The sequence below is a fragment of the Bos javanicus genome, chromosome 11 (assembly GCF_032452875.1).
Source record: "Bos javanicus breed banteng chromosome 11, ARS-OSU_banteng_1.0, whole genome shotgun sequence".
Taxonomy (NCBI): Eukaryota; Metazoa; Chordata; class Mammalia; order Artiodactyla; family Bovidae; genus Bos; species Bos javanicus.
In genome coordinates this window covers 49,280,972-49,308,639 of record NC_083878.1, presented here as the reverse complement: position 1 = coordinate 49,308,639, position 27,668 = coordinate 49,280,972, and the positions used below count along the sequence as shown (strand labels likewise).

General features: G+C 53.0%; 4 protein-coding genes across 8 annotated transcripts; 2 read left to right on the top strand and 2 right to left on the bottom strand.

Moving 5' to 3' along the window:
- The first annotated feature begins 61 nt into the window (after positions 1–61).
- Positions 62–8,673, top strand: VAMP5 (vesicle associated membrane protein 5). Its single transcript, XM_061432685.1, has 3 exons — positions 62–169; positions 7,616–7,753; positions 8,227–8,673. The coding sequence occupies exons 1-3, from the start codon at positions 167–169 to the stop codon at positions 8,434–8,436; spliced, it is 351 nt and encodes a 116-aa protein (XP_061288669.1). The 5' UTR covers positions 62–166; the 3' UTR covers positions 8,437–8,673.
- Positions 8,674–12,031: 3,358 nt separating this feature from the next.
- RNF181 (ring finger protein 181) lies at positions 12,032–13,928 on the top strand. Of its 2 annotated transcripts, none has more exons than XM_061432682.1 (5): positions 12,032–12,182; positions 12,819–12,949; positions 13,136–13,245; positions 13,438–13,512; positions 13,746–13,928. In XM_061432682.1, exons 1-5 carry the CDS (start codon positions 12,097–12,099, stop codon positions 13,911–13,913), a joined length of 570 nt encoding a protein of 189 aa, XP_061288666.1. In that variant the 5' UTR covers positions 12,032–12,096; the 3' UTR covers positions 13,914–13,928. The 2 variants fall into 2 exon arrangements, with proteins under 2 accessions (XP_061288666.1, XP_061288667.1); XM_061432683.1 differs by having other exon boundaries at positions 12,037–12,182; positions 13,790–13,928.
- A 906-nt stretch (positions 13,929–14,834) lies between these two features.
- TMEM150A (transmembrane protein 150A) lies at positions 14,835–21,498 on the bottom strand. 4 transcript variants are annotated; one of them, XM_061432679.1, is made up of 8 exons: positions 18,844–21,498; positions 18,127–18,310; positions 17,659–17,706; positions 17,254–17,364; positions 16,550–16,617; positions 16,123–16,250; positions 15,837–16,014; positions 14,835–15,605 (listed from the first exon to the last, which is right to left on the bottom strand). In XM_061432679.1, exons 2-8 carry the CDS (start codon positions 18,189–18,191, stop codon positions 15,364–15,366), a joined length of 840 nt encoding a protein of 279 aa, XP_061288663.1. In that variant the 5' UTR covers positions 18,192–18,310; positions 18,844–21,498; the 3' UTR covers positions 14,835–15,363. The 4 variants fall into 4 exon arrangements, with proteins under 4 accessions (XP_061288663.1, XP_061288664.1, XP_061288661.1 ...); XM_061432680.1 differs by having other exon boundaries at positions 17,254–17,340; XM_061432677.1 differs by having other exon boundaries at positions 17,254–17,340; positions 17,517–18,310.
- Positions 21,499–21,580: 82 nt separating this feature from the next.
- C11H2orf68 (chromosome 11 C2orf68 homolog) lies at positions 21,581–27,668 on the bottom strand. Its single transcript, XM_061432684.1, has 4 exons — positions 27,328–27,668; positions 27,126–27,244; positions 25,777–25,928; positions 21,581–25,410 (listed from the first exon to the last, which is right to left on the bottom strand). The coding sequence occupies exons 1-4, from the start codon at positions 27,432–27,434 to the stop codon at positions 25,288–25,290; spliced, it is 501 nt and encodes a 166-aa protein (XP_061288668.1). The 5' UTR covers positions 27,435–27,668; the 3' UTR covers positions 21,581–25,287.

Genomic DNA, 27,668 nt, shown 5'->3' with positions numbered 1-27,668 from the left:
CCATAGCCGGCAGCTTTCGATTTGACCCGGTCTCCGTTGCCGCTCAGAGGAGGCGCGCCCCCCGCCCTCTCCGGGCAGGCCCCGCCCCGCCCTCCGCTTCCTCCCGGGCCCCTGGCACTGCGGCCACTTGGGCAGAAGAGCTGGAGCGGGCGAGGCGGCTGCGGCGATGGTGAGGGCCCGGGGCAGGGCAGGGGACAGAGGGCGAGCGTGAGGGTGCGGGGCGGCAGTCCGAAGTCCAAGGGCGGGGGCGTCCTTCGCGACCCGCGCCCGTTCCCCGGCGAGGTGACGACGGCCGGCCGGGAGCCAGGACCCGTCCGGACCCTTCGCTCCCCGCGTGCATCCCGGGAGGGGAAAGTACGGAGCTTGCCGGTCCTGGCTGCCCCGCGCCCAGTGAGTGAGCGGGACTTGCGGGAGCAGTTACGCATTGGCTTTCGGAGTGAGACTCCGTGCTGACGTCCTGGTGGCGGCCACTTACACGCTCTGTGACCCCGGGGCAAGTCACTTAGCCTCCCTGAACCTCTTTTTCCGCATGGTGAAGTGGGGTCAGAAGTACCTGCCTGGCTGGGTCCTTAGGAGGTTGAAGGAGATACAATGGCAGAGATCTGTCTGGCGCTCAGAACCTGCACCTGAGAAGTGGTGGGTAATATGATGACCTCTGCAGCCCTTCCTGGGGCGGTGAGGAGCCAAGTCTGGCCCAGGAGTTGGAAACCTGAGCAGATGGGGTGGTAGAGGCCAGGCCAGTCCTGTGGCAGGGTGTTGGAGGGCAAACTCCTCCTGGGGAAAGAGAAAGGAAGATGTTTACAATAAAATTTCCACGGAAGTTATTAGTGGGGCATAGCTTGACTCCCTTCTAAGCCTTACCTAAGGGACACATTCTTGAGTTGAGTCATCCCCTACTCTGTGCTGTAGACTCTGGCCTCTGTCCCTGCTTGTCATTTCCAAGGCAAAGGTGTCAGAAGCAGGTGGTGTCAGTCGCTTCTCCCCTTCTCTGGAACTCACAGGAAGTTGTGTCCAGCAGGAAGCAGGCTTAGTGCCTTAAAATTCTGCCATGCAGGGACTGCCCTGGTGGTCCAGCAGTTATGACTCTGACCTCCCAATGCAGGGGGCATAGATTTGATCCCTGGTCAAGGAACTAAGATCCTTGCATGGTGCAGCCAAAACAAAACAAAAAAAAAGATCCTGCCATGGAGAAGCAGCAGAGGTGTGATGGATGTGGTCTGGCTGGGGGTTGAGATGCCAAGATGGCCTCATCTCCAGGGAACTGGAGGCAGGAAGAGGAAGCCGGGCAGGAAGGTAGCAATGAGCTCTAAAGCTGGGCCAGGAAACCGAGGGAGGCCTGGAGAATGGGACAGAGTCTGGAGCCCATTTCCCAGCATGCAGAGCAAGGAATCAGGCAGGGTTAGGATGGGCTTGCAGCTGGCCCTTAGCACTTGGTGAGAAGAGGAAACTCCTGAAGTGAAGGCTGAGGATGGGATCATTTATTGGGGAGTACTGGAAAACTCTGGGACTCTCACAGGTTCATCTCAGGCAAGTAGTGGATCTGAGCCTGAGACTTGATCTTTCTCCCAACCATCTCCTGGCCCCTTCCCTTCTGTGTTTTCTCTCACTCCTGCCCCTTTGTCCACCCTCGCACTTTCCCTTTCTTCTTCCCATCTGATCCTTCCCTACCTGGTCCTTCTTCCTTTCCCTTCTTCTCCTTTTTTTTTTATTTAATGTTTATTTATTTATTTTTTGCTGCTCTGGGTCTTTGTTGCTGTGCTCAGGCTTTTCTCTAACTGGGGAAAGCAGGGGCTACTCTCTAGTTGTGGTGCACAGGCTTCTCATTGTGGTGGCTTCTCTTGTTGCGGAGCATGGGCTCTAGGGTGTGTGGGGTTCAGTAGTTGGGGTGCATGGGCTTGGTTGCTCTGAGGCATGAGGAATCCTCCCAGAGCAGGGACTGAATCCGTGTCTCAACCACTGGACCACCAGGGAGGTCCTTTTCTTTTCTTTGCTGATTCATTCAGTTAATAAGTGTTTCTTGGGCATTTCCCTTGCTAGTCATGGTGAACCAGTACAGGGAATAATAGAGTAGGAACGAAATAGTGATGGGAAAGGTAGAAACTGAGTGGGGAATGACTTGATTCATTCATCTTGTAGATGGTCCTCACTTATGCACTGTGCAAACAGTTCGGGTTTTTGAGCCACGGGCCTTCCTCATTTGCACATAAATTAAGTTGGCAGCATCAAAGGGAGAAGGCAATGGCACCCCACTCCAGTACTGTTGCCCGGAAAATCCCATGGATGGAGGAGCCTGGTAGGCTGCAGTCCACGGTGTCGCTAAGAGTCAGACACGACTGAGCGACTTCACTTTCACTTTCCACTTTCATGGATTGGAGAAGGAAATGGCAACCCACTCCAGTGTTCTTGCCTGGAGAATCCCATGGACGGAGAAGCCTGGTAGGCTGCAGTCCATGGGGTCGCACAGAGTCGGACACGACTGAAGTGACTTAGCAGCAGCAGTGGCAGCAGCATCAAAAGGTCTGATGTGTCTTTAGCCAGTCAGCTAAAGCATTTGACCTCCCTTTACCACCATCCAGTTTAACACAACGGTTAAGAATGTGATCCTTGGAGTCTAAGTCGGTTCAACTCCCAGATCTTCTATTCACTGACTCTGTGACCTTGGATGGGTGATTTAACCCCTCTGAGCCTCGGTTTCTTATAAAACTGGGATAGGGTTACTTTTCTCAGTGTTATGTTGTGAGGCTTTAACGAGATAAAGTGAGCAGTCAGCTAGCAGCTCAGTGCTTAGCTCAGAGTATGTGCCCATTGATTGGGAGCTGTTATTACTGTCAAGATGTAAAACCTTCTCAACAGCCTGCAATGCCTGATGGAAATGCACTAGATGTAAGTTATCAAAGGCCCATGTCAAGTTCTATATATAGGTTAGAAACAATTATGTGCACAAGTTGGCCATAGGGAAGAGCTTGCTTGGCTGTGTATTTTGTAAAAAGATTTGAGTTTTATTAAAAAAAAAATTTTAGATTCATTTATTTATTATTTTATTTTATTATTTATTAAAAAAATTTTTTTGAGCATGGTGGGTCTTTGTTGCTTCACGCAGGCTACTCTCTAGTTGCGGCATGTGGGCTTCTCATTGCAGTGGCTTCTCTAGGCGTGTGGGCTTCGGTAGTTGCGGCAAAGAGGATTTATTAACCACAAGTATTGTGTGGTTCCTGGGATCTGACAGCTAAAAAAAAAAAAAAACTAGGGAAAATTGGGCTATAGCAATATATGAAGTGTTAGTCCCTCAGCTGTGTCTGACTCCTTGAGACCCTATGGACTAAATCCCACCAGGCTCCTCTGTCATGGAATTCTTCAGGTAAGAATAGTGGAGTGGGTTGCCATTCCCTTCTCCAGGTGACCTTATAACAATAATAATGGCTGTTATTTATTGAGCATTCAGGAATTGTTCTAGGCATTTTATTTCTAATACATCACATGCCTTAGCTAATGTGGGAAATGTTATTGTTACCACTTTATAGATGAGGAAGGGAGGGTCAGAAAGGTCATGTCCCCAGTCGCTCAGCTGTTGAGCAGCAGAGGCAGGGTTTGAAGGTGCTGGCGGCTATAATGCAGGGTGCAGCTCTTAAGCTCTGAGCTCAGGTGTGAACTGACCCAGGAAGGAGTTGATACCCCAGGTCACTGCCTGGGTGGGTCTCTCTAAGGATGACAACCGTGACAGCTGGCCTAGGGTTTCGTAAGCACTAACCAAGAAAAAGGGCAGACAGGAACGTTTGAACGGGAGGTTTTTTGAGAGCTTTGTTTTTCCAAGGAACCAGCTGTTTCTGGCCGGAAAAACCTGAGGGGAGATTTGAGAAATGAAGGAGGCATATTCTGCACACAGGAAAACGGTCTGTCAATTTCCTTTGTAACTACTACCCTCTGTCCCTCAACCCCACCCGCCCGCCACTCTTGGAGGTGCCTCTCACACTTCCTTCCTTTCTCTCTCACCCTCCCTCTCTCTCCTTCCACCCTCCCCCAGCCTCCGGACATCTCCACATACCCTTGCTGATGGCACTTCTACATGCCTTCCAGTGGCTTCTGGCCTGAGTTATCTCACTTTCGTCCGTGCCAGTCTACCACCAACACAGAAATTCTCCTCCAGGCTCAGAAACCTACACTAGTTCTTGGTCCATCCATCTCTCCCTTTGGGAGAGCATCCTTGTTTTTTTTTTTTTTTGGCTACCTCACTCTGCATGTGAAATCCTAGTTCCCAGACCAGGAATCAAACCTGTGTCCCCTGCAGTGGAAGCATCAAGTCTTAACCACTAAACCAGCAGGGAAGTCCCACTTCTTCTTGACTTTTTGCTGCTTTCTCAGGCCCCACCCTGCCCCTCCACCCTTACCTCTGTCTGGAGTATGTTTCTGTCTGCGTGTGGCAGGAGTGTCCAAGCTCCACCTTATCTGGTCCATCTCGGTTCTCAGGAATCACTTGTCTGTCGGCAACTCCAACACTCTCTATTAGTATCTCATGGTGTGAAGTCATCACTCTCCTCTGATTGTACCATATACATCTCTTTCCCCCAGCCTATAGCCATCTTTTCAAGAACAGCCCCAACTCATTCAGAAAATATTTTCCACGCATCCACTGTGTGCCAAGTGTTATGCTGAGTTCTGTGTGGCAGGAAGCCTGCCCTCTGGTCTCTTATCTCCTTTTAAATCCCGCAGTTCTTTATTTTAATCACTGCCGGCAGAGACTCATGCATATAGTATCCTTTCTGCTCTGCTTGAGAGACGCCAAGGAGGCCCAGAGACTTGAACCTCCGGCCTGTGTGTTCCCTGGAGTGAATGTGTTCTTTCAGGCCTGAGCCCATCTAGGCTCCAGACAGGCCTGACTTTGCCACTGGGGGATGGAGAGTGCAGCTTACAGTGGGAGGCACAGCCAGCTCTCCAGAAGAATGTGACCCAACATCACCCCATGCTGGAGAATAAGATAACAACAGCTGTAGCATTTAGAATAGGAAAAAAAATGACGTGCAGCGTTCCAGTTTCTAGCAGTGGTTCTCTCTTTTTTTTTTAATAGTTTTTATTTATTCATTTATTTTTCTTTTGGCTGCACTGGGTCTTCGTTGCTGTGTGTGGGCTTTCTCTAGTTGCCAAGAGTTGGGGCTACTCTTGAGTTGTGCTGTGTGGGCTTTTCATTGCAGTGGCTTGTCTTATTGCGGAGCACAGGCTCTAGGGCACATGGGCTTCAGTACTTATGGCTCATGGGCTCTAGAGCGCAGGCGCAGGAGTTGCCCCGGGGCATATGGGATCTTCTTGGACCAGGGATTGAACTCGTGTCTGCTGCATCAGCAGTCAGATCCTTTACCAGTGAACCACAAGGGAAGCCCTGGTTCTCATTTTTGAATCCTTCCCAGGTTTTTGCCTTGGACTATTTGAATGTAGGCATGCCTTGGACCATTTGAATGTGAGAGACTCCAAGTAACGGAGTGTAAGCCGCTCAATTGTGTCCGACTCTTTGTGACCCCATGGACTGTTCAGTCCATGGAATTCTCCAGGCCAGAATACTGGAGTGGGTAACCATTCCCTTCTCCAGGGGATCTTCCCAACCCAGGGATCGAACCCAGGTCTCCTGCATTGCAGGCAGATTCTTTACCAGCTGAGCCACAGGGGAAGCCCAAGTAACGGAGACTTGCTGATTATTCATATAGTCGTAATAATAGTGGTGATGGTGGTTGACTCAGGAAAAGATAGAGATGAGTACAACTTCTCAGCTTTCTTCATGATATTTCCTCATTCCCCAACTATGGCTTCCCCCAGTCCGAATGTACCCTTCTATTGTGGTTTGCTGGCCCCCCTTTCGAAACAGGCTGCTTTTCTAGCTCATGAGTAAATATTGACCTACTTGGGTTTCAGATGCCTGCCCCCTCGAAACTCCTGCTGGGTTAGAGAAATACACTGGGGTAACAAACTTGAGCATCAGAGTTGCATTTGGATAAGTTATAATTGGCCCACTCACTGACTCCCTGTGATGGTCAGCATTGTGCACTGGCCTCCTGGGTCCCCAGGCTGGTGGCAGACAAAGGCAGGACACTGGCCCCTGCCCTCCACGTAGGAGCTTGTGGTCCAGTTGGGGAGAGAGGACTCATATACTGGGAATGCTTGGAGGTTATGTGCAAGGCAGCTGCGAGGATCCTGTATGGGGATTCTGAGTAGGAGGTGGCCCTCTGTGACCACCAGATCCCTTTCCTTTTTCTGGTTTTAAGTGGAATTCAGTCAAATGCTGAAATGTCTGCTGCAGACAATGGGCAATATAGTCTGGCAGGAGTGTGAGCTTGGCCCGTGCTCTGTGGGGAGGAGATGAGAACAGGGTTGGGCTCTGGGGGACTGGGCTGGGAGAGGAGGGAGTTGCTGTGGTTTGTTAATCCGCTGGGATTCATCTCCTCCTGGCAGCATGTCTCTGGACTCCAGCCTCCTGCCATGGGTCTCTGCTGGTGCATGTATCTGAAGCCGACTTTCTTCCTTGCTTGTGACCCATGCTTTCTTCCTCTTCCTGACCTCTCCCCTAGCTTGGACCCTGCATCTCCCTTCCCAGTCCTCTGAAATGAACCGGGTTCTTTTGTCAGATGAGGCTGCTGCCCAGGCTGGGAAATCCAAGAGCTGAATCCCAGAGAAGACCTCGGCTATAGCTGAAAAGCTGGAGGCCAGAGACCAGGAAGGCCAAGGCTCCCAGGCAGACAGGGAGTCAACTCTGAGCATTGATGCGGAGCAGGGTCAGGCCAGGAGGCAGAACTGGCCTGACCAGTCAGAGGCTGGGGAAGGGAGGAAGGGAGATCTAATCTGAGTGTGTGTCTATGGGGTTAGGCAGAGGCTATATGAGATGTGGTGGTCCAAAATGACCTCTCTAGCTCTGTGGGCTGGATCTCCTCCCTGTCTGGCTATGGCCAAGTAGCTCAGTTGCTTGTTCTTCGGCACCTCTTTAGGCCAGTGGGAAATCCCAAGGCAGGTGCACACTGAGTTGAGGCCATCCTAGAACAGGTGGGGCTTCCCTGATGGCTCAGACAGTAAAGAATCTGCCAGCAGTACAGGAGACTCAGGTTCAATCCCTGGGTGGGGAAGATCCCCTAGAGAAGAGAATGGCAACCCATTCCAGTATTCTTGCCCGGAGAATTCCATGGACAGAGGAGCCTGGCGGTCTGTAGTCCACGGGGTCACAAAGAGTCAGACACGACTGATTGACTTTCACTTCACTTCACTTCAAACACGTGAGCCGAGTGTCTGCTTTGTGGGAGGGTGGGCAGGTCCTGAGAAGGTCTCATCCTGGGGCACCTTAGACGAAGCTGAGATGCTGGAAGTCAAGGCTGACCTAGAACCTGCCTTCTTGGGCATTGTAGGGGGGAACCAAAGGTGAGCCATACACCCCAAGAGACCAGCCCTTCATTCAGCACATATCAGACCCTTATGTGAATAATGCTGTTATAATGCTGTTCCCCTTACTCATACACTGCGCGCGCACGCGCGCGCACATACACACACACACACACACTGGGGGCAAGGAGGCCTCTGGGTCTCATGGCCAAATGAGGGCCACGTGGGGGCATCACGTAGCCCTGACCTTGGGCTTGGTGCCCAGGCAGGGAAAGAGTTGGAGCGATGCCAGCGGCAGGCGGATGAGGTGACAGAAATCATGCTCAACAACTTCGACAAGGTCCTGGAGCGTGACGGGAAGCTGGCGGAGCTGGAGCAGCGTTCAGACCAACTCCTGGACATGGTGTGAGGCCTGGGGAAGCAGAGAGGGAGAGGGAGAGGCTAGGAGGGACCCTCGGAGGGAGCACTCAGACTGTGTCCAGGGCTCTCCCGGCCATGGGTGGGGCCTGACGCTTACCCAAAGGCCAGTGTGGGTTTCTTGAGGGCCCCCTAGCCCAGCTGGCAATGGGTGGGGAGGCCTCATGAAGGATGAAGGCCTTGGTTTGAAGCTGTGGATCGTCCTAAAAGGTTGAAGACTGGCATTGTTAACTGGGAGTGAACCCTCAGGGCTGTGAGTCAAGGACTACACCAGTGTCTAGACCAGGAGTCAGGCTGGGAGGGTCCCGAGACAGGCTTTGTGGAGAAAGGGAGCTGACAGGTTGGGGAGGCTGAGCAAGGAGATAAGGAGACCCCTTGTGGGGATGGGGTTGGTAGGAGGTGGTCTGGGGCTCTGGGGAAACCCCTAACTCCCACCCTGTGTCTGGGGGGTATCTGCAGAGCTCAGCCTTCAGCAAGACAACCAAGACTCTGGCCCAGAAGAAGCGCTGGGAGAATGCCCGGTGCCGGATCTACATGGGGCTGGCAGTGGGCATTGCCCTGCTCATCCTCCTGATTGTGTTGCTGGTCATCTTTCTCCCACAAAGCAGCAAGGGCAGCAGCGCCCCACAGGTCCAGGATGCAGGCCCTGCCTCGGGGCCTGGGGAATGACCCAGCAGGGCCTGGAAAAGAGGCTGAAGAGCCACACTGGCCACTTCTGGTCTTCAGAGAACCCTGGAGTTTGCTCCCCTCTGAGCCACCCCAGTGAACATGGAGGGCAGCCTCAATGTGTGCACCTTGGTTACTTCCTATCATACCACAGACTGGCCCTTGAGGGCAACCTGCTGCACTGGCCATGCCAAGCCAGCCCCACCTGTAGCTTAGTAAAAACCACTGTTTGTGTAAAAACTGGTGTATGTGTGTGTGTGTTTGAGGGCTTCCCAGGTGGTGCGGTAAAGAGCCCACCAGCCAATGCAGGAGACAAAAGAGATGCGGGTTTGATCCCAGGGTTGGGAAGAATCCCTGGAGGAGGGCACAGCAACCCACTCCAGTATTCTTGCCTGGAGAATCTCATGGACAGAGGAGTCTGGCGGGCTACAGTCCATGGGGTCACAGAGTCTGACATGACTGAAGCGACTTAGATGTGTGTGTTTGAAGATCCTCAGATTGGTTCATCCTGCTCTGCCTCCACCCCCATGGCTACTTAGAAAACAGAAAGTTCCAAAGGACTTCAGCCCTGGGAGGTGACATCTTCTCCCTTCCTCATTGATCCAATCTTACAGACAGATCCCTCTAGGGTGCAGGTGTAAAGATATAACAGCCCCCAAACCAGAACCTTCAACTGGTGCCCTCTAAGTCTGTCTTCCTAAGGATGAAATCTGTTATTCTTCTGAGTTTGGGGCTCTTCAGAGGACCCATAGGATGACAAAGAGGAAGGCACTCCCATGATCTTTATCTCACAAGGCTCTCATCTTCAGAGAGGCTCTTCCCCCTTGGGTACCTCCTCTAGTTTCTGCCCTCAAGTTCTTCCTCAGGCTCTACACCAGATTACAGATGCGGCATGCGTGTATTTTCAGTTGTTCAGTTGTGTCTGACTCTTTGCTACCTCATGGACTCTTCGGTCCATGGGATTTTTCCCCTGAAAGAATACTGGAGTGTGTTGCCATTTCCTACACCGTGGGATCTTTTCCCAACCCAGGGATTGAACCCAAATCCCCTGCATCTCCTACATTGGCAGGCGGATTCTTTACCACTGGGAAGCCCATACGTATGTAGCAGGTGGCAGGAAAAGGGAAGGGCTTTTTCCTATGTGATGCTGTAAGGTGCAGAGTCACAAAGGATGGCCTGGAGTTTGCCCTATGGGAAAGAATTCGGGCTTTTCAAAGCTCTAGGACTGCACAGGGCCAGGGAGGCAGTGTCTTCAGGACACCAGGAAAGAACATTGGGTAAAGGCCAAGTAAGAAGGAAAGGTCCTACCAAGACCTGGGAAGCAGGGCAGCCACTGCTTGAGCTGCTGCTGCTGCTGTTGCTAAGTCGCTTCAGTCGTGTCCGACTCTGTGCGACCCCGTAGATGGCAGCCCACCAGGCTCCTCCGTCCCTGGGATTCTCCAGGCAAGAACACTGGAGTGGGTTGCCATTTCCTTCTCCAATGCATGAAAGTGAAAAGTGAAAGGGAAATTGCTCACTTGTGTCCGACTCCTAGCGATCCCATGGACTGCAGCCGACCAGGCTCCTCCGTCCATGGGATTTTCCAGGCAAGAGTACTGGAGTGGGGTGCCATTGCCTTCTCCTACTTAACTGCATCTCAAACTCAAGTGTAGGTGGGAAGAGGAACTCAGGGTTAAGTGTATAACAGAAGCAGTTCCTTGTTAGGGGGAGTGAGGGCTACTGAAAAAGAAACAAGAACAAACCCTCCAGTTGTATGGAACTGTACCCTCACATGGAGAAGGCAATGGCACCCCCACTCCAGTACTCCTGCCTGGAAAATCCCATGGACAGAGGAGCCTGGTGGGCTGCAGTCCACGGGGTCGCTAAGAGTCGGACACGACTGAGTGACTTCACTTTCACTTTTCACTTTCATGCATTGGAGAAGGAAATGGCAACCCACTTCAGTGTTCTTGCCTGGAGAATCGCAGGGACGGGAGAGCCTGGTGGGCTGCTATCTATGGGGTCACACAGAGTCAGACACGACTGAAGTGACTTAGCAGCAGCAGTACCTTCACAGTGCATGTTACTTCTGCTAGGCTCACCACCATCAGCCTTTCCTGGGAAAGATGGAGGGAAGCCCCGAGTATTGCACTTAGGCCTACAACACTGCTTAGAGGTCCTGTGGAATCGGACTTGGGTTCTTACATATGTAAAAAGCAATAATGATACTTCTTGTTGTTCAGTCACTAAGTTGTATCCGACTCTTTGCGACCCCATGGACTGCAGCATGCCAGGCCCCGCAGTCCTCCATTATTTCCCAGTGTTTGCCCAAATACATGTTCACTGAGTTGGTGATACTATCTAACCATCTCATCCTCTGCCACCTTCTTCTCCTCCTCCTGCCTTCAATCTTTCCTAGCATCAGTCTTTTCCAATGAGTCAGCTCTTTGAATCAGGAGGCCAAAGTATTGGAGTTTCAGCAACCAGGCCTTCCAATGAATATTCAGGGTTGATTTCCTTTAGAACTGACTGGTTTGATCTCCATGCAGTCCAAGGGACTCTCAAGAGCCTTCTCCAGCACCACAATTCAAAAGCATCAGTTCTTTGGCACTCAGCCTTCTTTATGGTCCAACTCTCATAGCTATACATGACTACTGGAAAAACCATAGCTTTGACTATAATGATACTAGCTCCTGGATAATTGTGAGGAGTATTTATATTTATACCCTGTGTACAATATAAGTGTAATGATTCTAGTTGCCAAATAAATGATAGCTAGCAGCCAAATCATTTAGTACACACACACACACACCCAGGCCTAGATCAGTTAAATTTGATCTTTGAGACTAAACAACATGTGGAGTTTTTTTGTTGTTGTTGTTGTTTTCCCTAAAGCTGCAACCTCTCCTTTCCTCCTCCAAGAGATTCATGGGTGCCAGAGATGCAAACTACTTATTAAATTCAAGCCACTAATTTTACAGAAGCTAGGGGAAACGCTGAGCAATGGGCTAAAAGATCACACAGATAGGTAGTTCCCTGAGCTGGTAAGGCCTCTGCTCGGGTGGGGGAGTTTACCCCACCTTTTATTATTGTGCCTAACACGGCAGAACTGAATAGGAAAGTTTTGTTTGTTTTGCGGGAGTCGAGGCGGCGTCAAGTGTCTAGTCCTGACCGACTAGAGCGCAGCGGGTGCTGAAGTGCCCGGCGAGGATGCAGCAGAGCAGTGAGAAGCCCCGACTCCAGGCTTCCCTAGGCTCGCAGAACCTTGACCCCTGAGTCAGCGCCTCCCTCTTTCTGAGAGGCCTGTAAGATCTGACCTGCCGAGACCCTCTGAGCCACAGAGCAGATGGAGGACCCCTATAGCTCAAACAGTTGGCTTCTCAAGATTATGCGATCCACTCACGTCTCCCAGAAACCTACCCTAGACGAGGGGTCCAAGAAGACCGTTTTCTGACCCACCTCGGGCCCTGCCATTGGCTTTAACCCTTGGTCACCTGACTTATTCGAGCCAATAAGAGGTGACAAAATGAATACTTCCTCTTCCTATGTGGCGAAAGAGCCACTGTGCCCGCGTTTCGGGGACTCTGATTGGTCGCCCTCCCTCAACTCGCTAGTTTATTGGCCAGCGCGGCGAGACTGAAGTACGGCCGGGGTCTGAGGGCTGTGTCAGACAGCCCGGCTGCCATGGCGTCCTATTTCGATGAACACGACTGCGAGCCGTTGGATCGCGAACGGGATCCCCGAACAAACATGCTGCTGGAGCTTGCAAGGTGGGTGTGCGGGGCTGGGAGGTAGGGCCCACACAGCAGGTGTCTGGGCTGAGGCTGGCTGGAGAACGCGGATTATATGGGGCAGCAGTTTCTGGGTAAAACAGATAAATAATCTGCAGAGTTAACTCCGCAGTGAGATTCGGGGGGAAGTCGATAATTTCGGTCGTCTCTGGACGGACCAGGGCAAGGGAATCCTGGAAAAAGCGATCTGGAGTGTGGAAGAGGGGGTGTCCGGACTGGAGGGCAGTAGGCTTTAGGAGGTACTGAAGTAGGCGGGTCATGGGGGCAGGGTAGAGGCCATGTGACTGTGAGTAGGTATATTCGTTAGGCACTTCAAGCACGGAAGCTACACTGCCACTTGGAGTCTGGCTTTATCGGGTCATTTCTGAGTGGCCCGAATAATTTCTCTCTCTTGCGTAAAACTGAAATAAACAGCCTGCAGGCTTGGGGTTGTCTGATGGCCTGGGGTTGTTTGATAGCTGCTGTAAGCCATTTCCCACTGTGCTTTTTATCTAGTGAGTACTACTCAGGGGTAGCTATTAATATGACTAGTCAGGCAGAGTATTTGTCTGTTAATGTTTAGTGGATTATGGGGGCAAAGATTCTTTGGTTCTGACCTTGCATCCTTCTTCCCAGGTCCCTTTTCAATAGGATGGACTTTGAAGACTTGGGGTTGGTAGTAGATTGGGATCACCACCTGCCTCCACCCGCTGCCAAGACTGCAGTTGAGAACCTTCCCAGGACAGTCATCAGGGGCTCTCAGGCTGGTGAGAACACATAGTCTTTCCACTAATTCTTTGGGGCAGGTCTGCCAGACCGACCAACTCTGGAAGCCAGATTACAGTCTGGCCCTTCAGTTTTCCAGGTCAGGCTGGGGCAGGTGTGTCCTTCAGGAGTGGGAGCTGGGAGGTAGGGCCTGTGGCAGCTCTCCTGATTAGCACTCCCTCCTCAAGAGCTCAAGTGCCCCGTGTGTCTTTTGGAATTTGAGGAGGAGGAGACCGCCATTGAGATGCCTTGCCATCACCTCTTCCATTCCAACTGCATTCTGCCTTGGCTGAGCAAGGTACTGTTTCCTTTCTCCCAGCCCTCACCCTGCCTTGGGCCTAGTCCTCAAGCCTCTTCTGTTGATGAACCTTTGGGGTGGGGTGTGGGATCAGAGACGGGAGAGGGTAAGGGTAGGGAATTGGGAGCTGGGGGTGGTTGTTTTGAGCTTATGAAAACCAGACGGGCTGGTACACTGCACTGCTTTTCTCAGACCAATTCCTGCCCTCTGTGCCGCCATGAGCTGCCCACTGATGATGACACTTATGAGGAGCACAAGCGAGATAAGGTAGGGGGCTGGGCAAGTGGAGGGGGTGGTCACAGGGCTCCCTGAGTCCCTGTTCCTGATGCCCTCATTCCCCACCTTAGGAGGCCTGAGTAGGCTCACACTCCGTGAGTCTGGCCACCTTCCCAGTGACTGTGGTGAGGGGCAAGGGCCTTGGCAATGTTCCTGCCCAAATGCTAGGGGCCTGAAAACAGTGAGCCAGCCCCACGATGGCTGCCCTATCCCTTCACCTGCAGGCCTTTGGGGATGGCCCCCGACCAGTGTGCACTCTTTGCTTCAGGCTCGCAAGCAGCAGCAGAAGCACCGCCTCGAGAACCTCCATGGAGCCATGTACACATGAGGCGGCTAGGGCTGGACACTGGTCCTCTGCAACATGTTCCTCTTGCATCTTGAGTTCTCATTAAAGGTTTCTTCATTTATCCTGCTGCTGCATTGCTCTCAGGCCTGGGCAGGGGCTCCTGCCTGGATCTTCCATTGGATCTCTACTGGGATGGGGTCCTAAACTGTGGAAGGTCCCAGGCTGGGTATCCCTCCCTACCAAGCCTGCTGGCCCGAGGATAATAGGGCCCAGGTCAAGAACCTGGCTACCAGACCAGCCACAGCCTGGGCCTATGTGTCTGTGGTTGGAAGACAAAATGTGTCAGGCAGGGCACCTAGTAGTGACTTAAATATGGTAACCAAAAACTAGCTAACATTTCTCCCTTCCCACTGCAATCTTTAGTCAGTGTTAGATCCCTAGGGCTTTCTTTAGCTTCATTGCAGATTGCTTCTAACATTTTCAAGTTATTCTCAAGTTATCCTCTGTACTCCGTCCTTCGTCATATCCCTTAGTCTGGAATCAGTCTTCAAGCCAGACAATTGAGCAGGGTGAAAAAAAGTGAAAGTGTTAGTTGCTCAGTCATATCTGACTCTGCGACCCCATGGACTATAGCCCACCAGGCTCCTCTGTCCATGAATTCTCTAGGCAAGAATATTGGAGTGGGTAGCCATTCCCTTCTCCAGGGGATCTTTCCAGCCCGGGGACTGAACTGGGGTCTCCTGCACTGCAGGCAGATTCTTTACCGTCTGAGCCACTAGGGAAGCCCCTGAGCAGGGTAGGAAGTGTGAAATAATCAGGTCAGCTCTTCAGATTGTTTAGAGGCCCAGAAAGGGCTTCAGGCCCTTCAGGGGTACTTGGATAGCACTTGGCATCCTTTGTTCTTGGCAGCTCTGCTCGATGGGCACTCAGGACCCTCCCTGTGGGCAGGGGCTTTCTCCCATCCTTTGTCCAGGGGAAGCTGTTTTGCATAAGGCCCTCTTCCTTTCTTCAGAACAGACTACAAACATGCAAATTAGAATTCTTTTAATAGATATATATAAAAAAAAAGTACTAAAATACCCACGTGGTTCTGCTGTGTTATTTGCCCTAAAGAAAGGGGCAGAGTGAAGAATCCCAGTGCAGTTCAGTGGGCCCATAGGGGGCCTTCCCATAGACTAAGGAGTGCTCACCCCCACCCCCGAGACTGGTAGCCCTCTCGCTGTTCCCAGCCCCCAATTCCTGCAGCAGGAGACCCCAGTGGTCCAGCCTTGGCACTGAGGGAGTAGAAGGCACCTGAAGGGCTGGCTGGGTGAATGACACGTGACCTTTAAAACAAAGACAACACTGCGGTGTGGGGAGCGGGCTGTGTGGCTTGGGCAGCCTGCCAAGAGGCCCGCTCCTCTATGGCACAGGTGTGGGATGGCCCCTCCTCCAGGAGCGAGGCAGCCTGTGTCCCAACAGAATACTTTTCACAAAATCGGGTTTTTTTGGTACAAAAGAAATGCAAAGGAGATGCGGGGAGCTGCGGAGGCAGGGCCAGCCACTCTCCCCAGACCTCAGATCATGGCGACACTCTCAGGACTACAGTTGAGGTGGGTGGAGGTGCTGCTGCTCCCAGAGGACTTGCAGGCCCGGCCAGGAGTGGGCTGCAGCGCGGCCACCAGTGTGTCCGAGGAGACCGCCCCAAACTCATAGCTGAAGGTGCCGTAGAAGATGAGAATGTCAATGACGAACACCCACTCACACAGGGCTGCCCCATGCTGCAGCTGAGGGCTCTCGTGGATGAAGAAGACCCCACCTGGGAGGGGGCTAAGGAAACGTCCGGGAGGAGGTATGGGAGCCTGGTGACACCCTTCCTGCCTTCCTGGATATAGGCTGGGGCAGAGGACCAAGTCTCACCTCCCAGGAGTAGGGGGCAGTAGACCAGACTGGGCAGGGGTGTCTGTTCCCCCCGCACCCCCAGCATCCTGGGTGGTAGAGGGTCTGGGCTACAGGAGGAATTCTTGGCCACCCCATCCTGGAAGGATACTGAGGATCAGAGTGACAAAGGCGATGGTTGCCAGCACAATCCGCAGGTAGGCCACAGCCAGGTCCTGGGGGGCCGTGGCCCCGTGGTAGGAGAGGGCACAGTGCAGGCAAACGAAGAGCAGGCCAGCAGTGAAGGCTACACCGGTTCCGACATAGTGCAGAGACTTAGTGTGGTCCACCTGGGCCCGGAGAGGGAGCACAGATCAGCCCCTCCCCTCCACCTCTTCATCCCCTGCCCCCGTCACTGTCCCTCTAGAGGAAGCTGAAAGGCCGGCAGGCGGGCGTACCTGGAAGTTTCCTACCACCACCAGACCCGCAGCATTGGTGCAGCCTGTGATGAGCGTTGTGGTGTTGACCCAGGAATGACGGCTCTGCTCCAGGAGCTGCCCATAGCGCAGGAGGCAGATCAGGGCCACTGGGGGAGGACAGCACAGCGGGGGCCGGCTCTGGCACCTTCTCTGGCCCTGACCCAGCCCAGCTAGCTTTCCCCAGATGCTCTGAGGGCCGGAAGAGAATGGACAGGCAGGGGGTGTGCTATACCAGGGTGGCTGTGTGGGAGTCAGCCTTGGGCCTTCATGGAATGGAAGTGAAGTGGCCCCGCTGGCCTTAGCCCTTGGTGCGGTGGGCTGCACAAAGCCAGGGCTTCCTGGGGAGTGGAGGTGAGGGTAGGCGGACTGGGTGGGGTGGTGATGGGGCGCCGAGGGCACAACTCACCCATGAAAGCACCCAGGTTGCCAATGAGGCTGAAGAGGCAGCTCTCAGGGGGGTACGAGCCACACTTGCTGAGAGGAGGGGGTGGGGACAGAGTGAGAGGGGCAGAAGCACTGGAAAGCCCCCCTCCTGGCCCACTTGCTCTCTCTAGCCTTATCTGCACCTGCTCCTTTACAGGCCAGACCCTGATGGATAAAGGCCAGTGTCTCTTACAAACAAGTGGCCCCAGGCTGACCACACCTCCCCCTAAGGCAGAGCATTGGGTGTTTGCTGGAGTTGGGAGAGCCCAGGATTGCCAAGTGGACCCCAAGGCTCCCTGGGATCCCTGAGACTGTTAAGGTCCACAGTGGGTCTGACTTCCCTTATGCCAGGGCTTAGGCTGGGCAGAGAGCTGGAACCTAAATCTAGGTGCCTCCACTCACTAGCTGAGGGACCTGGATGGATGACATAGCACAGTCTCAGTTTCCTTGCCTATAAAGTTGTGAAAACAATAGCTGCCTCAATGCTGGGAAGGTGAAATGACCTTAGGTGGGTAAAGGATTCAGTGCACAGCCTGGCTCATCCTAAATGGTAAGCAGTATTGGCATATGTGCTCTTAATGGAATTATTATTTTTGGGACCCAGGGACATGCCTTGGCTTGAGACACTTGGTTGGGAGTCTAGCTGGGCCTTGGGTCTCTGTGACCTGCCAGGCTTCTAGGCCTCACCTGATGAGGGGGATGTCATCCAGGGTGCAGCAGGTCTTGGGGCCCCCTTGCTCCGTGGGGTCAGGAGAGCAAGATTCGTTGTAAGACCTGGCAGGTAGGACAGAGCATAGCCTGGGGGGAAGGGGTTCCCTCAGGTCTCTGGGAGACACCCTCCCAGACCTCCCTTGGCAGGGGCAGAAGAGCCCACTTCCCAGGACCCCCTGAGACAGAAGCCAAAGGGGCAAATGACAGTGGGAAGCAGGTAGGTGGGCACGAAGCCATGCCTGGGGAGGGGGCAGGCGCTGCCAATGTCAGAGAAGAGCAGTGAGGCCCAGTGTCTCCGTCTGGCTCGAGGCAGCCCCGGCCCAAGAGGGAACAGAGATGAAGGGAGCTTTAGAGTGAGGCTGTCTGTAGAGTGCGCCATACCAGTTCTCCACGGGGCACACGTGGTGGTTCATCACGGCCATGGCATACCTGCGGGAGCACAACTGTCACCCCGCCCCACGACGCGCCCAGCCTTCCCCCACCGACTCTTCCTTCATTCAGTCTCACTCTCCTTTCTGGGGGCTTGAGTTGGGGTGGCCCTGCGGCCCGACGCTACTCTAGAGAACCCACAGCCTAGTCCCAATTCTGGAAGTTACCCCAGCTAGAAGTGTGTCTGTCCGCGCCACCCTGCTGGACAGCAGTGGTGCCAGCTTGTCCCAAGGGGCTGTGGGCCCAGGCGCCAGGCCAGGCTCTGGAGACAGCCGGAGTGACCCTGGGTACCACCCTGGAGCCTGCCACAGGACAAGGGGGCTTTCTGTGTGCCATCAGGCTCCTGTTGGGTCCTGGCTGGGCCCTGTCCCTCACATTTTGTCTCCTTGTTGCCTTCCCCCCATCCCCCTCCGTACTCACACAGTCCATAGGCCAGTGATGGAGAATGCTGACAGGCTGACAGGAAGGAGGATCCAGGCGGTCATGAGGGAGGGAAGCCAGGGTGGTGGTGATGGGGAGGGGGGGGAGGACAAGAGGTAGCAGGAGAAGAGGGGATGGGCCGGCAACCTTAAGATACTTCGTCAAAACCATCGGCTGCCCGGGCCTGGTGAAGAGAGACAGGTCAAAGTCCAGGGTCTAGTGACTGGCCAAAGCCGGTGCGGGGGAGAGAAAGGTGGTCAGCACCAGACGCAGGGCTCCCTCTGCAGCTCTGAGCGCCCACGCTTGGGGCTGAGCCCCCACCACAACGTGGACACCCTCCGGCATTCACCGGGGGTCCTCCGCGTTCCAGCCAGATGTTCAGACGCCGCGGGGCCCTAAGCTCTGGAAAGGAAGCCACCCTCCCTGGCCTGAGGGTCCTGGACTGGGAGAGGGTCTGCAGTCAGGACAGTCCCGAGCGGGTCACGCCAAGAAAAGCCTGCGAGGGGGTCCGGGGCTGGGCGGAGAGGCAGTGGGGCGCAGGCAGCTAGCTACCTGAGCGCCGGCGCCGCGGGGAAGGGGCGGGTTCACGCGGTAAGCCCACCCTGGTCCCCTGCCCGCCCGCCTGCGCGCCCGCAGCCCACGGCCCGCAGTCCCCAGCACCTGCGCCTTCGCAGGTGATCTCTGGAGGTCTAGAGGAGGAAGGGGCCCCAAACGCACCTCCCCGGAGCGTCCCGCCGCCGCGTCCTGCTCGGCCCCCGCGTGGCGCCGTCCCCGGCTGCGGCCCTCGGAGCGACCCTGAATGGTTTAAAGGGCCGGGCGGCCCCGCCCCCAGCGCGCCGGGCCGAGCCGCGCCGCCAGCCGGGACTTGGAGTCCGCACCAGCCCCGCCCCAGCGCCGCAAACCGAGCCGGGAACTACAGTTCCCGAGTCCCCGCGCCCACGTCATGCGGGAACGGTGGGTGGTGCCCCGACTTGGGGGGAACCTGGGCTCTGTGGGCGGTGGCGTGGGACCCCAGCCGGGGAGCATCTGATGCGGAGATACCAAAAGGATAACCCCATCTTCCCTGCTCCTGTGGTGGAAGTTTCGGAAGGCGGGAAGCTCCGGGTTCTGCACCTCTTTCCAGCTGCACCTGTGATTGTCACTGCACACGTGGCTAAAGGATGCCTTCCTTCGCCGCCGCCGGGCACATTTTGCAACCTGGACTGGCCGACGGGGACTTCGGACAGCCTCCCTCAGTGTGGCGCCCCGTGCCTGCCTCTGTCCAAGGCGAGGCCGGTCTGCAGAGCAGAGAGCACAAAGCCCTGGCTGTTCCTTAAGAAATTCTAGCGCCCTGCATTTGGCTTCTGCTTTCCTCGGACTCAGCAAAGTCTGGAGGAGAGCTACGTTCATCAGATACATTTTATTTTCAAGGGTACAAGTGTACAAGTATACGGAGTACCGTCCAGAAGTCAGCGTCCAAAACATGTTTCCTGACTGCTGAGCACTGGCTTGAAACAATATCCATTCTAAGGACACCCCCATGGCCAGGGGTTGGGAGGGAAATGAAGAGAGGAAGGCTGGAGATCCAGAGCAATATGGGAAAAAGCAAACAGGATAGTGTGATAAATTACCCAACAGCTTCACCAAACTTTATGTTGACTGGAAAAAAAAAAAAAAAAAAGCACAACCCAAAAGTTGAGAATTGTGTTTTATTTGGCAAACTTTCTAAGGATTCCAACCGGGGAGGTAGCCTCTCAGATAGCTCTGTGGAAGTGCTCCAAAGAGGCAAGGGAGAAGTGAGGATATAAAGGAGATTACAAAAAGCAGGTAGTTGGAATATCAAAAGCTTTACTGTTAATTAAAGACTAGTAACCAGACATAATGAATTTAGTGTTTTTCTTTGTATGGGAAGATACAAGAGTCTGGGCACATTGAAAGCATTCCTTTGATATGCACCTCAACTATCTGGGGCCAATAGCCAGCTTTTCTCCACCTTGAATACCCTCAGGGTGCAGTTGGGGGTGGCTACAGTGGCTACTGCCTTGATGGCCACATCCTTTGTTTACTGATAGGGCAGGTGACACTCCATACACACTTTAAGGCCAAGAGTGCCCTCTTGGACATTGTTTTCATGATTAAAACGGCAGGAAAGTACTCAAACTGGCAGTCCAGCATCTGTTGGAGTCCCTATGAGGCAACACTGGGGCCCACAGACCTTTACTGAAGGGAGCATTGTGCCCATGCTGCCAGGAACCAGGGAGCTTAAATTCAGCAGGACTGGTGAGGCAAAGGTAATAGTCAGAAATGGCCTTGGACTGTGGGGGAAATGGAGTAGTTACACTACACTGGACAATGGCTTGAGGAAGGAGAAACCTTTCTGAACCTGCTGCTGCTGCTAAGTCGCTTCAGTCGTGTCCGATTCTGTGCGACCCCATAGACCGCAGCCCACCAGGCTCCCCTGTCCCTAGGATTCTCCAGGCAAGAACACTGGAGTGGGTTGCCATTTCCTTCTCCAATGCATGAAAGTGAAAAGTGAAACGGAAATTGCTCAGTCGTGTCTGACTCTTAGCGACCCCATGGACTGCAGCCTACCAGGCTCCTCCTCGCATGAGATTTTCCAGGCAAGAGTACTGGAGTGGGTTGCCATTTCCTTCTCCGTTTCTGAACCTAGTGGAAGGTAAAAATGGAACCAGGAAACCTGTTGGAGGACCCTCTTCCAAACTGCATTAGGGTAAGTAGTTAAAACCGGGTCAAGAAGCATGGTGGTGCAGAGCGACCCTGTACAAGAACACCTGGCTGAAGAACCAGGGAGGTATAAAACCAGTCCGCCTTCTGCTGGCCAGGCTTTGTGCCCCAGGACAAAGGAGTGCCTCTGTCTAATTTATCGAGATCACCATCTTCTTGCCCAGGGGTGTTCCCCTGGGAGCAGGCACTTTTTCTCATCTGCCCAATAGTGCCGTGAGCCGTCAGCATTTCCTACCTCTTTGGAAGCTTGGCGATTCTTAATCAACACTTACTATCTCCTGTTGAGTTGGGTTTGCGTTCCTTTTTAGCCTTGATTGTGGGGAAGGCCCGGGAGGACTACTCAGGTTCTAAACTGGCTATTTTATCCTCAAGTGGGGGTAAGGCAAGCACTCCAGAGCCTTGATAAGGAGGCAGATTTGGCTTAATACAACAATCTGAGTAGTCCCTAGAACAGAGAATTAGCCCAAGACAGAAGGGCTCTTCAAGGGATGCTGATAGGGATGAGTTGCGTATCAGTAGAAAGTAGGACCAGATGTCTTTAAAAGGCCCTTCCAGTTCCAATGCCATGTGAATCTACTTGTTATGCTCCAACCAGGACGGTCCTTAAAATAGTCAGGCAGAACAAGAGATGAGATTTTCAGTGCTGATTCTGTGCTGAATGACTTTAGGGCAGCACATAGTCTTCACTTCCCTATGTACACAAGTGATTTCACAACTCTTGGCAAAAACAGTGCTTATAAAAATAGTACATTTATTGGTTAAAAAGAATACTGTATTTGCAAAGTACCTTCCTTCAAGGATTTTCAAATAAATTTGCAACATGTCATTTTATTCATCCACACAGCAGGAACATTGGAAATGAGAAAACAGAACAAAGTATGGCTTCTGATACGTTATACAACCAGTGCAACCAGTTCCTCATTCTGGTGGCCCTGGGAAGGCAGAGGGGCCATTCACTCTCTTCCCTTCTGGCATCACTCCACCTCCTGGGGAAATCTGGGGTGGGTGCCTGTGGTTTCTTGGTCATATGATTCCTCAGGGACAGGATAGGAATTCAATGAGGGAACTTAAAAGGTTTCAGATAACTGTCAACATTCCATGATGCTCCTCCCCAAAGAAGGCTCAGAGGTAGGAAAGCCACCTGTCCTTACTCTTCTGTCTGCAAAAGGCTGCATTTACATTTGCGAACCAGTTGGGGACCCTATCTTACCACCAACAGACGGTGCCACATGCACAGTAAGCTGGATACCCACCACTCCAAAGGGTTTCTTCCAGTTTCGTGGGCTAATCTCTGCATGGCAGTGCCCCTGGGAGTGGACCAGTGGAGATGGAATGTCCCTTTAAGGCTTGTCCAGAGACAGAAGCATTTCTTATTGCCCACACTGGTCCCACGGGCTGGTTTCCTACTCTCATTCAGGACAAAAAGCTTTACGTTCTCCTTTTCCCATCTTGTATTACATTCTTCAAAGACTTCCATCCTTGCCAGCTGGCTGGAACTCAAGTGTTAGTGTTTACTCTCGCACAGGCCCAAACCCCTGCAAACCCAGCTTCCTTCTATTAGTAACATCACCCACTGTGGCCCAGGACACACAATGCCTTAACATCCAAGGCTTAGCCTCAGTAAATGAAGAATGCTTCATTCTGGATGAACGTGAAATATGCTTATTAGGCTCCCAGACTTTTTTTTTCCCAGGCGGCTGAGATTATATCTAATCAAAAAAGTGCTGATCCTAAAGCAATCTGCCAGAAAGTTAGTCTAATGCTGCAGCCAGTGCACAAAACAGCAGGGACAGTCCTCTTTGAGGCAGCTCTAGGGCCTCTGGGAAATGCCCTGGAAACTGCTCCTTGAGGGCAAGGCACCAACAACTGGAAATAGCTGAAAAGACATCAGGAGGCAAGTCCAGTAAATATACTAGAGAGTATGACACCATCTTGGACTGCAGTGAGGGGCGAGAAGCAATGAGCGGAGCTCTAAGGCTGTCGATGGGCTGAGAGCTGTCAGTAGAGAAGCGTTTCGGACACCTCAGGAGCCATAGCAGCATCACCACCACTAGGCCTGCCCTGAAGGCCAGCCTCTCATTTAAGTACCAGGCTTAGTACTTCCTGTAGTTGTGCAGCGTAAACTAGCTAACAGTTAGAATGCTTTCTTGGGTGGAAGATGTTTTATATGCACTGGATTAGCAAAGCGTCTCAACAACAGGTTTACACATGAGATGTTCCCATCAGTCTCTTACCTGAGAGTGTGAGGATTACACAATCAACACACAGAAGGACAGAACTGGTACATGATTCTCACAACACAGGGCTGGAAGCTAAACTCTAGAGGTCATGCCCCCATGGACTTGTTTCTAAATTCTATAATAAATCCAGGAAAACAGGCTATCCAGCTATGAGAAGACAAACCCAAAAAAGTATTTCCAGACTCGGAAGCCTAAGAGTTTTGGTGAAATCCTATGTCCAAGTCAGAAAATCAGCTGAAGAGCTGCAAGACTAAAATGCCTGGTGCTCTGAGCTGCAGGAAGACAGGGGACAGAGTATGGCGCAGTCTCCTTGACCTGGGCGGCTCTGGAGGGTAGTTAACCTTAAGAGTCAAAAGGCACTTCCAGCCTGGCCGAATGGGGGCAGACTTGCTGAAAGAGAACTGAGCCCAGGACCGGCTAGTTTAAGGCATTGACTTTGGGCCAGCTCTGCGAGTCAGGATCATGCTGGTCCTTGTCTGCCTTCACAACCAGGCCCTTCTAATGTATCCACCTCACTCATCTTCCCAGCAAGCTGTGACTTGCTGCATTTTAATAATGTAGTTGAAGTACATTGCCCCGTTTCTGAGCTGGTAGATTTTCAGGGCTGTAGGGCACAAACAAAAATGCCCTTAGATGTCCTTTACGAGAAAAGTTGCTGAGAGGGACCAGCCAGACTGATCTTGAGACCCTGAGGTGAAACCTCTGGGGCAGGAGGAGTGTTGGTCTGAAGAAGTCCCAGTGCTCATGGGCTCACTTAAATCCCATACTTCAAGTCACTGAGTTTAGGCCCATTTGCTGGAAAACCAGAGGCTTGGAACCGTCGTGTACGGGACGGCTGGTGGATTTCTCAGACCTTAGTCCAACCCTCGTTAGGAAGAATGTTCGCTTCAGTGAAAGCAGTGATTTCCTGGTATCTTTAGTATTAGGGTCTCTTAGGAGTTTTATATACTCTTGGGAGGTAGCACGGGAGAGAGAAGAGAGCAGGGGAAGGGAAGATGAAAGAGGCTTGCTTAGCTCCCTCCAGGACACTTTTCAGGCTCCCCTCCTTTTCCCAACTAGGGCTCCAAGTGAAAGAGGAACTGTTAGTTGCTAAGTCTTGTCTGACTCTTTTACGACCCCATGGACTGTAACCTGCCAGGCTCCTCTGTCCGTGGAATTCTCCAGGCAAGAATACTGGAGTAGATTGCCATTCCCTTCTTCAGGGGATCTTCCTGACCCAGGGAATTGAATCCGGGTTTCCTGCATTGCAGGCGGATTCTTTACTGTCTAAGCCCTAGGGCTCCAAACAGGCAATAATTGCTCATTTTGATTTTGCCTTTGTACGTACATTCAAGACTGTTAAATCACATTTGGAAACACAGTTTCTGGCTTGTTTTGATAATTCTCCTTTAGCCTGAGCACAGATGGCCTGTTCACAGCTAGGGATCAGGTGGGAAGCTGGAATTATGTAGTCCTAGCCCAGGAGGTTTTGCGGCAAAAAATCCTCACAGTTGAGTTCTGGCATCATCTTTCGAGACTGGGCGAAGTGATGGAGCATGGGAGAAACCTGCAAAAGCCATGTAAGGGGAGGGAGACATGCTTGCAAGTAGGCATCAAAGGAGGTCTCTCTTGACTGGTATCAGAATTACTGGGAGAGCTTGCCAGAAAGGCAGAGGCCAGAACCTCCACATCCAAAATCCTTAGCAGCTAAAGGTGGGAGGTCAGGGTGGGGGTGGGGAATGGGGATGCGACTGATGCATTGGGAGACAAGATGAATGAAAGAGAACAAAGAAACGCCAGAAAAGATCTCGGAAACGCAGACATAGAAGTGAACAGGAGGTACAGAAGTAAGGAGCTATAAAATAGCAAATAGGGCTCAAGGAGCTGGGTGGAGTAGCAGCGGCCAGGTGCCCTGGGAAACGTGACCTTGGTGAGAAAGCAGCACTTTGGCACAGGGTTTCATAAACCCAACTCTCCCCGGAGTCTTTGCTTCCACAAAACCAAGCTAACCAAACAAAATTCTCAAATTTTCAGAATATTAGGCTGGTCAAATGGGTCAACATAGAAGAAAAAATGGCTACGAGGGAGATGGCCAGGTCCAGTCCCTGTGACACCCTTTTCCTGTGGATGGGGGTACAGGGGTGTCTTGAGAACAGCTCAGACTGGTCCCCGCACCCCCAAACTATGGATGGCTCCCTGGGCAGCGACTCCAGTCTGTTCAGTGTCGGCTCTGGCGCTTTGCAATCTCCTCCTGGATGCGCAACTTGAGGGCCTCTCGCATGAGTGGCTCCAGAGGCGTGTGAGCTGACACCTCCTCGCTCACCCTTCCTGGATCATCATCCTACGTGGAGGAAGAGTCAGGAAGCTCAGGGCCCAGCCTCTTCTGGAAAGGTGGCCTGCCCTGTCCCTAGACAACACTCTCACAGATCTCCGTGGGCCTCACAACTTCTTGCCAGTGCCTGCCATTGCCCAGGTGTCCCCTTAATAGTGATTCTCGACCATGGGCCATGTGCCCTTCCCATCGCCCGCTGAGAAGCACTGTGTGATGGGAGTGCCTTGTGCTCAAAAGCATCGCCCAGCAGTTTGTGCTCCCATGTGGGACAGATACTTCCCACCAGTCCCTGAGGAAAACAGTGGCTCCGGGTGTCACAGTGATTTCCACCACGGCCCAGGACCCTCAGGCTGCAGCTGTTTCCACCAGGCGTACCTGATACACGATAACTGAGGTGATGTCTCCGCTGTCCGCCTCATACTCTAAGCAGAAAAGCTGATGGCCAGGAGGCTCTGGCTCAGAGCTGCCACTACTGCTGCTTTCACCGGACTCCTCACAGTCTGGGTTGCTTGGGTGGGTAGAGCCATCTGGAGGGATGAACCAGAATGAGAGGGAAGAAAGGAAGGCTTCTGGAACCCTTGCCCAGAGATGATACAGGAAAACAGACTGTAAAGAAAACCCCAGACTTCTCTGGTGATCCAGTGGTTGGGAATCTGTCTGCCAAAGCAGGGGACAACAGGTTCGATCCTTGGTCCGGGAAGATCCCACATGCCTCAGGCCAACTAAGCCTGTGCACTCTAGAACATAACTACTGAGCCCTGTGTTCTACAGTCCGAGCCCCAAAACAAGAGAAGTTACTGTAATAAAAAGCCAAAGCATTGCAAGTAGAGAGGAGCCCCTGCTCACTGGAACTAGAGAAAGTCCGTGGGCAGCAACGAAGACCCAGCACAGCCAAAAATAAATAAAATTAAAAAAAGAAAAAAGCTGAATTTAGGGGGAAAAAAAAGCACCAGTCTTCTCATGGACCCAGAATGTGTGTGTGAAATGTGCCGCCTATCAGGGATTTTATTCACCTTTGCACCTCTGCACAGTCACATCACACAGGAGGTACACAACACACATCTGTCTACAGTGTTGGAAGGTGGTAGAGAGGTGGACTGTGCTCTCCCTGGGTTCAAATCCAGGCTCTGCCATTTACTTCCTTGAGATTTCAGGCAAGTTGCTGAACCTCTCTGTATCCGTTTTGCAGACTGTGAAACACAAATGATAATGGTTCCCATCTTATGGGGTCCTCTGAAAGCTAAATGAATGAAATGTATACAACCTCTAAAGGCACTCTTAGGGAAGATCAACAAATTTAGCATCATATCTACTGTAATTGCTGGGTCGAAATGAAGCTGGGGAAAAAAGGCCATTAAGTTGGTTTGGGCTTCATTCCACAAGTATGTCCTTGTCGCCTACAGCAGCGCCAAACTTTTTTTCTGTTAGGTGACGGGAATACGAAAATAGTGTGGTGGAGAGGAAGCGAAAGACAACTTCTTGCCGACTCCCAGCTTTGTCCGGTAATAGTGATGCTTAACTTGAGCCCTCTCTGTTCTACGGGGAGAACCACTAGCGGCGATTGGGGACCATCGAGGTTGATGTTCCGAGAAGGGACGAGGTGAACTGAGCCTTGGAGGCTAAGAAGTAGCTTTTTCCCATATAGGAAAGAAGAGTGCACTGAGGCTGAGCCAGGGCCAAAAGAGCGCGCGGGCTCGAGGAAGCAGGCGGGTGGGCGGCCTCACCTCGGTGTCGCGGCAGGTACACTTGCAGATCGGGCTTTCGGGGCCGAGTGGGCGCAGGCGTGTGCCGCCTCCTCGCCTTCTCCTTGGCCGCCTGCTTCACCTTCTTGTCGTAGTCGTCCCTGCGGGGAGCCGAGCGGGAGTCAGGGACGGCCGGGTCAGGCCAGGCCGGGGCTGGCGCCGGTGGCGCGGGGCGGGGCGGTACCGGGCGAGCTGGTTCCGTCGGATGTGGTGCACGAAGCCGTGGCTCATGTCCAGTCGCCCTCCAGGCTTGCAGCAGAGTCCCGACCCGGGACTTGGCGCCGCTTCCATCTTAACCCCTGTGCGCGGAGCCGCCGCCGTCCCTGCCTAAAGGCCCCCAACGGTCACCCTCCCGCCCCGAGAGCTCAGCACCGCCCCTCGCTCGACTTTCGGCCACTAGCCGTGACGTCGGGAAAAGGAGGGCAGGGCCGAGCTTCTCTGTGCGCAGAGTTCCAGGCACCGGCGGGGCGGGGCGGAGCGGAGGGACGCGGCGGGGCGGCGGGGCGGCGGGGCGGCGGGGCGGAC